The sequence below is a fragment of the Euleptes europaea genome, chromosome 7 (genome assembly GCF_029931775.1).
Source record: "Euleptes europaea isolate rEulEur1 chromosome 7, rEulEur1.hap1, whole genome shotgun sequence".
NCBI lineage: Eukaryota > Metazoa > Chordata > Lepidosauria > Squamata > Sphaerodactylidae > Euleptes > Euleptes europaea.
The window spans coordinates 89,861,799-89,870,549 of record NC_079318.1 but is presented as its reverse complement, the minus strand read 5'-3'; the positions used below and the strand labels follow the sequence as shown (position 1 = coordinate 89,870,549).

General features: G+C 46.4%; 1 protein-coding gene across 1 annotated transcript; it reads right to left on the bottom strand.

Annotated features, from left to right (window-relative positions):
* Positions 1–4,065: 4,065 nt before the first annotated feature.
* SLAMF8 (SLAM family member 8) lies at positions 4,066–8,314 on the bottom strand. The gene is made up of 4 exons (XM_056853487.1): positions 8,278–8,314; positions 5,485–5,847; positions 4,128–4,257; positions 4,066–4,072 (listed from the first exon to the last, which is right to left on the bottom strand). The coding sequence occupies exons 1-4, from the start codon at positions 8,312–8,314 to the stop codon at positions 4,066–4,068; spliced, it is 537 nt and encodes a 178-aa protein (XP_056709465.1).
* Between the last annotated feature and the right edge of the window lie 437 nt (positions 8,315–8,751).

Sequence of the window (8,751 nt, the reverse complement as noted above, 5' to 3'; positions counted from 1 at the left end):
CACATGCTTTAACATGAAAACCTTCTGCTGGAGGACAAGAGGGACCTGGCAACCCTATTGGCAACCCTAGGCCTGGAGATTTCCTGCTATTACAACTGATCTGCAGATAATAGAGATCAGTTCCCCTGGAGAAAATGTCTGCTTTGGGGGGTGGACCCTATGGCACTATACCTTGCTCAGGTCCCTCCCCAACCCCTCCTTCCCCAGGCTCTCCCCCACCCAAAATGTCTAGATATTTCCCAATCCAGAGCTGGCAACCCTATCGAAAGAGGACTTCCCAATGCACTCATATGGCACTTTAAAAAAAAACCTCATAAAAGGTCAACAGAAAGTTCCATTTGTGAGACAGGAAGTCAAGGGGAAACGCCGACGTTCCTCCCTCAGCTGAAGGGGAAATCTGTGAATTGGTAAAGAATTCAAGGAAGCCCTTTGGGGTTTCCATGTGGCGATTATGCACAGATGTCATGGGCAGCCCAGCCCCTCTGAGAAATGCCTTGAAGGTGCCATCTTCGTCTTGACCTCCAGACGCTTTGGATGGGATGAAGGACCATAGTGTTGAAGCCAGATTAGGATCGTACCTGGGGGGCAGCGGGAAGGCATTTGTGCGTCCCACAGTCTTAGAAGAAACATTTCTTCCACTGTGGAGGGGGTAAGGCGGAATACCAGTTTTAAGATGGAATCAGAACAGGCGTTTCCTCCATGTCAGGGAAGAGAGAACACCAAGAGTTGCCTGGTCCCCGCTGGCCACTGGCAGGGAGTGGTGGGCTACGAGATCCAGGTTGGGAAACTCCTGAAACGTTGAGAATGGACTCTGGGGAGAATAGGGACCTCAGCAGTGTATCATGCTGTAGAGTCCATGTTGGCAGAGTAATTAACATAGCAAAGGTATGCTATGCCAACAGGGGTTATGGGCCCAGACAGGGTCTTCTTCTGCAGAGAAGAAGACCCTGCGGGGGGCAACGAGGGGGGGCAGTTAGATAGGATAGTGAGGTCAGCACCTCTCTGCCCCTCTTGGTGACCCCCGGCAGGGACATTGCCTACTTCAACAGCCCACCCTCCAAAGCAGCCTTTTTCTCCAAGGAAACTGATCTCTGTAGTCCGGAGATGAGCTGTAATTCCAGGGGATCCCCAGGTCCCACCTGGAGGCTGGCATCCCTAAGAATGCCTCTTTTAAAATGATGTTAGAAGATGTTAGAGACTATCCATCCTGTGTGTGAGAAGCAGGAGAATGCCTCCTCTAAGATTCATTCATTAAAACATTTCTATCCCTCCCTTTTTACCACAAACAGAGACTCAAAGTGGTATTTATTAAGGACAGCATGTTCCACCCACAGGTTTTGAAATTTATATTATGAGAGTCAGTGTTGTAATATAGTGGTTAGAAGAAGAAGAAGTGAAGAGTTGGTTTTTATATGCCAATTTTCTCTACCTTTTAAGGAGAATCAAAACGGTTTACAATCTCCTTCCCTTTCTCTCCCCACCTGTGAGGTAGGTGGGGGCTGAGAGAGCTCTGAGAGAACTGTGACTAACCCAAGGTCACCCAGCTGGCTTCGTGTGTAGGAGTGGGGAAACCAACCCGGTTCTCCGGGTCAGAGTCCACCGCTCTTTAACCACTACACCACATTGGCTCTCTGGTTAGAGTGTTGGACGGGGAAGGTCAGAGTTCAAATCATCCCTCAGCCCTGAAACTCCCTGGAGGACCTTGGCCCAATCAGTGCCTCTTAGTCTAACCTATCTCACAGGGTTGTTGTGAGGATAAACCTATATTAACTGCCCTGATACATGTTTTTAAAAATTATTCTTAAAAATCCACTATTCTGATAATCAGTCAAAAGACTTTAAACCCAACAATTAATCAAATGCAGTACCCATATATTTACATATTACATATATATCAAGAGTAGGCTTTTCATATTCATAGAGGACATCTAGTCCATCCCCCCACTCAGTGCAGCAAATCAAAAGCTAGGTGGTTTCCACAGGGGTACAGGCTTGGGTGGCTTCCCCATTGCTTGTGGAACTGCTGATACAGTGCAATATCACTGTGTGGCTTCCACATGGCAGCTTCTTTGTCCCAGACCCCAGCAGCAGCTCTCCCCCCCACCAGAGCACTGGAACTTTATCAATTAAAAAAAATCAGCAATTGAATATTATAGTATTGATATTCAGATTCTCTGAATTCCCAGCTTTTTCATTTCGTTTTGCTTATGTTAAACACTGCAGACCATTCTATTGCAGTTGTGGAGATATAAGGGGAAAGGTATATCTGCAACAGAAGGGCATAGAGACTTACTTTAAAAAAAAGAAAGCTAGGAATCCACATATTACACAAATTGTTACGCATAATGTTATAATGCTATTACAATATTCATTTGCAGATTCTTTTAAAGTAAAAAGCCCCCAGTGGAGGAATGAGAAAATGACCACCCTGGTGAAAGTGTCAGGGAAAACGGCTCCCATGTAACCAGGAAAATCTGAACTTTCTCAGCCACATGGCAGCTAACCAGGCTTCACTGCAGTCTTTCCCAAATCTTTGGAGCAAAGCAGGTTTTAAGATGGGAGAAAAGCTGGAGAAACCCTTGTAGGCACTGTACACACTACGATGCTGTAGGTAGGGTTGCCAACCTCCAGGTGCTAGCTGGAGATCTCCTGCTTTTACAACTGATCGCCAGCTGATAGAGATCAGTTCACCTGGAGAAAATAGCCGCTTTGGAAATTGGACTCTATGGCATTGAAGTCCCACCCGTCCCCAAACCCAGCCCTCCTCAGGCTCCGCCCCAAAAACCTCCTGCTGGTGGTGAAGAGGGACCTGGCAACCCTAGCTGTAGGGGAGCAGGAAAAAAAAGCCAGCTTCCCAATAGCACATTCAAACACACATGAAGTTGCCTACTCAGACCGTCAGCAGCTCTCCAGGGTCTCAGGCAGAGGTCTTTCCCATCACCTACTACCTGGTCCCTTTTAACTGGAGATGCTGGGGTTTGAACGTGGCACCTTCAGCATGCAAAGCAGATGCTTTATCACTGAGCCACAGCCCCTCCCCTATGTTCTTATACATATTCATGGAGGAAAGGGGTATTTATGGCTATTAGTTAGAATGGATACTAGTCATGCTGCATACCTATTCTCTCTAGTATCAGAAGAGCATGCCTATTTTCTTAGGTGCTGTGGAACACAAGCAGGACGGTGCTGCTGCAGTCGTCTTGTTTGTGGCTTCCTAGAGGCACCTGGTTGGGCCCCTGTGTGAACAGACTGCTGGACTTGATGGGCCTTGGTCTGATCCAGCAGGGCCTTTCTTATGTTCTTAAGCTGCCTTATACTGAATCAGACCCTTGGTCCATCAAAGTCAGCATTGTCTACTCTGACTGGCAGCAGCTCTCCAAGGTCTCAGGTCTTTCACGTCACCTATTACCTGGGTCTTTTTAACTGGAGATGCCAGGGATTGAACCTGGGTCCTTCTGCATGCCAAGCAGCTGCTCTGTCACTGAACCAGAGCCCCTCCCCAAACACCATTTTGAACTCAGGGCAGATAAAAGGTAAAGGTCCCCTGTGCAAGCACCGGGTCATTCCTGACCCATGGGGTGACATCACATCCTGATGCTTACTAGGCAGACTTTGTTTTACGGGGTGGTTTGCCAGTGCCTTCCCCAGTCATCTGCCCTTCACCCCCAGCAAGCTGGGTACTCATTTTACCGACCTCAGAAGGGTGGAAGGCTGAGTCAACCTTGAGCCGGCTACCTGAAACCAACTTCCATCAAGATTGAACTCAGGTCGTGATCAGAGCTTGGACTGCAGTACTGCAGCTTACCACTCTGTGCTACGGGGCCACCTCAGGGCAGATAACCCATGTGGAAATGGCCCTTGGGCATTCCAGTCTTGCTGTGAATTTTGCTCCAACGTCCATTCCCCCCCGGGCTGAAATCTAAAACGGCACCCCTGATTGTCACAAACCTGATTCTCTCTGGCATTGTTCCCGGACGGTGATGGTAGCGGATTTTGTGCTGACTGCGTTGGCAACAGTGCAGGTATAGCTTGCTGGCATATCTTCCGAGAGGTCCAGTTTCGTCCTCAGCACCTGGCCATCCTCAAAAGCTGAGTGCTTTCCCCCAACCAGCGCCTGGCCCCCTGGCCCTGCCCAGCTGTAGGTGAGATTGGTCCCCCTAGATGCTGCACAGGCCAGGAATAATTCACAGGATCCCGCCGACCTGTTTGGGTTGCTGTTCTCGCTGAACACTCGGATGGTTGGTGTGGAAACCACATCTGGAAGCAGAGTAGAGAAGTTGGAAAAGAACCCAGAATTTCCAGCTCACATAGCACTACCCTTCCATACCCCTCCTGCCAGTTTCGTGCCAAGTGTTTTCCTCCAAATGCCATAAACCATGCAAATAAATCACGTTTAAGTAGCAGTTGCAGGAAATGTCGGCAGAGGGAGATCACTGGGGTTGTGTGGGATGGGGAAATGACAGCGCATAATGAAAATTCCCCATCAACGGAGGATTCGAAACATCTGCTCACCCCAGCCTAGAATTTTTCATTCCTTTGAACTGAAGCCTTGAAACCATGGGGGCAAGAAGCATAATTTCACAGGGGGAGGGGAGCTGTGGTCCAAGAATCCATATCAACTAATAAGCTCTGGGCAAAATTTCACATTTTCAGGATCTTAGGGAACAAACCTAAAAGACAAACTCCGTAATGGTTTCAGGAAGGCAACCATGTTGGTCTGGAGTAGAAGAGCCAGATTCGAGTCCAGTAGTACCTTAGAGACCAACATGATTTTCGGGGTATAAGCTTTGGAGAATCAAAGATCTCTTCTTCAGATATACGTAGGAATGGAGAGCACTAAGCCTTTATATTTAGGGTTGCCAGGTCCCTCTTTGCCACCAGTGGGAGGTTTTGGGGGTGGAGCCTGAGGAGGGTGGGGTTTGGGGAGGGGAGGAACTTCAATGCTATAGAGTCCAATTGCCAAAGCGGCCGTTTTCTCCAGGTGAACTGATCTCTATCGGCTGGAGATCAGTTGTAATTAGCAGAAGAGCTCCAGCTAGTACCTGGAGTTTGGCAACCCTATTTATATTCCAGTCAGGATGTGGGAGGAGGATATAAGGACTGAGGGATCTTCCTTCCTGCTTGTACCTAACGAAGCGAGCTTTGAGGCTCCAAAGCTTATACCCTGGAAATCTTCTTGGTCTTTAGTGGTCTCGAATCTAGCTCCATAAAAGTTTGCAACTGATTTTCTTCTACGAGGATCCCCTCCCCAAAAACTACCCTTTGGGCATTGTGGTTTAATGAAGATGCTGAGATTTCTAACTCCATTTTTGCAGATTTCGCCATTCATTGGCTGAGATTTGTATCAGTTGCCATTAGACACACCACAAACTGGCTTAAAACTGATGTGTTTCTAGCGACACCATTGCCATGGAACCCACATGACACAGAGGACAGGGGATGACTTGTTAAAAATCAGAGACTGGGGGGAAAAAACAAACTGACCAGCCACATCCCTCTTCCTCCGGGGGACCGTACCGTAGACCGCCAGGTGGAAGATCTGTTTCTCCATCTCCCCCGTTGTGTTCACCAGCAGTGCTGAGAAGGTCCCGCTGTCTCCCAGGGCCACTGGACTGATCTCCAAAGTGAAGTTCGCGTGGAGTCGGCTCCTCCCGTTGAAACGGGATTGGTACTGGATCTGCGCGGTTCCCTCGAAGGAGATCGCCAACAGCTCTTCTACTGGGGTCAGAAACCTCCAGATGGTATCCCTGACATGAAAGCCAGGAGGGACTTTAGCCTTCAAGAACACGGGCTGTCCTTCAATTCCTAAAATCTGTACTGGAGCATTGGCAAGAACTGCCAGCACAACTAGAAAGGAAGTTACAAGCGACATTATTATCAGAGACTGAAGGACACTATTAATCGCTGTATAGAACTGCACAAGGACAGTTCCTCTCCTTGGAATTATGCTCAGTTTGCAAAACTTCTGAAAAGTTTCTGGGGCGGAGATTTACCTATTTTATTTATTATTTAAAACATTTTTTATATGCTGCCTTTCCAACCAGGGCAGTGAACCTCAGAGCAATTAAAACATTTCAAACATGAAAACCTTTAAAACATGAGATCCTTAGTAAGAAAGGGAAAGATTGTGCAGAACATCAAGATTTGAGTTAGAGAACAAAAAGCTTTTTGGGTTTTCAGAGGGTAGTTGTGTTGGCCGGCAGTAGGACAGCTAGATTCAAGCCCAATAGCACTTTAGAGACTGACAAGGTTTTTGGGGGTATGAGCCTTTGAAAGGCAAAGCGCCTTTAATCAGGTACCAGATACAATCTCTGATGAAGATAACTTTGACTCTCAATTGAATAAAGTTGGCCCATTTTCTCTCCCAACTGAGATGTCATCTCTCCTTGTTCTGCGTCTGTAGGCAACTGTCTATAGCCTCTGTTTTTATTCCACTGCTCCTCCAAGAAGCTCAGATTGATTACCGTAGTTCTCCTGTCCTTCATTTTATCCTCCCAACAACCACCCTGTGAAGTGGAAAAGAGCAAAGAGTCCAGTAGCACCTTAAAGACTAACAACATTTCTGGCAGCAGGTTAGGCTGAGAAAGAGTAACTGATCCAAGGTCACCTAGAGAGCTGGGGAGTTTTGAACCTTGGCCTCCCCAATCCTAGGATGACACTCTAAACAGGTTTACAGATATCCTATCCATGTTTTCCCTCAGACCTCCCTTTAGTAATGAATAAGACGCTCATGGACTTAGAACGGACCATCTTGAACTATGAGGTGAGGCCAGAAGGAAATGTGCACCCTCCTTCTGGGGTCATAGCACCCCATCTTTTCCAGTGCTCCCAGATTATCTTGAATTCTTAACAATTCCAACTTTTTAAAGATATTTCTTCTTGGCCAAACATAATGCCTTACCCCTCAATGAATTAACTGGCAGATTTTTGAAAACTCCACTCAAACAGAGGTCATTTATGCATGGGAGGTTTTGCCTTGGATTTGCAGCTCTCTAGATGCACATTTTCCCCATCCAGATTCTCAAACCTCTGCATGGGGGCTTATTTTTTAGTTTTGAGAATTTGGATGGGGAAAATGCACTTTTAGAGAGCGGAAAATCCAAGGCAAAACCTCCCATGCATAAATGGCCAGAGAGTCTGCCCATGTAGAAAGGCAAAGACAGAAACACTTGTCCATTTTTTATGCCATTATGATTTATATTCTTCTATAAGATCTTCTTGGATTACTCCATTGATTTTGCACTTTCCTGTATGTTCTCATGACTACCACTTAATCTATCTGCTGTCTGGTAATGATAAGGCTGTTACTCTATCCGTAGTTTACTACTTAACAGCCGCTTTGAAGATACACCAAAAGTTATAATCAAATTATGCCTAAATGCTCATTTGCATACAGGTGCCATTTTTGAACTGGACTAAACACGGCACCACACCATTTAGCCGCTAGTTGGAAAACCACTCAGGAGATTCATTCCCACATCTTCCAGACTCTGGTCTGAATTGGCACTGGATTGCACATGAATGATACAAAATTAAAAGGGTTTAGCTTAAAATTTTGGATTTTTTTTTTACAATAAATTTTTATTGGTTTTTATAGGATACAGAAAAAGAAAAGAGGGGGAAGGGGGAAGGCAAAAGCATTAAAACATAGCTGGGTCAGCGTCTGGATCAAGCCCCCATGAACATTCTTCACCCCTTAATATCTGTTATGGCTAATCTCGTAGTATCAAAGCTGTTGGGGCTACGAAGTTAATCAACAGTATTCCAAGTTTATGATCGTTCTCTCACAATGCATTTTTTCAATAAAACTTACGATCGTTTAGACTAAATAGGGTGAAAAGGCATGGTCGCTTTAGTCAACCTTTACTCCCTGATGCAGCCAGGATCGAACACACGTTCGGCAAAAACACATGCTTTCAATCCTGGCTGAATCCTGGCTGAAACAGGAAGTAAAGGAGGCTAAAGCGACCGTGCATTTTCACCCCTTTGGTCTAAATCTACATCTGATTCTTTAGCCACTTATATATAAACATTTCTACTAGAGTTAAACATATCGATCATAGAAGAGTTGCCACCTTTGCCTGTGGTCATCAATTGATTAAATTTTGGGTTGTTTTTTTTAAGTTGGAAAAGGAGAGCAGCTTTTCGGTTATCTTTTCCATCAAGAGACGGGCAAGAACCGGTTCTCTGGAGAGCAAAACATTTAAGTCGAGCTGTTTTGAAGGGCACAATTGAGGGAAAGAGCCAGATGGGTTTTAAGCAGGCGATTCTCCTTACCTGCATGCAGCACCAAAGTGAGCAGGATCCACCCCATCGCACCACCTCTCCAGAGCTCAAGCCACAAGAAGAGTGCGGGGAAGGTGGAATGAGTTCATGTGGCTATCCCGTGAAGGACGAGCTTTTGTTTTTCCCACAGGAAACCCCCTCGAGTTCTCTGAACTGGGGGGAATCCCACAGCGTTATCGGCGCCCAAGACAGAAAGCAGAAGTGAGGGGACAGTTTTGCCAAATAAAGGTCGAGTTCTGATGGGGAATCCTGCTTGGCAGTTGGCCAGTTTCAGGAAGGAATAAAAGCTGCCGTATTAAAATGTTTTCCTGTCGCTGTGATCTGATCGCATGGGCCCCCTTCAGGTTTCAGCCGCTTCCCCAGGGTCTCCAGGAGTTCAATTGTTGAATGGAAAAATGGACAGATCTTGCCTCCTGTACACAGACATTAAAAGTGTGCTGGGCAGCCAGCTGTTTTATGCTTAGG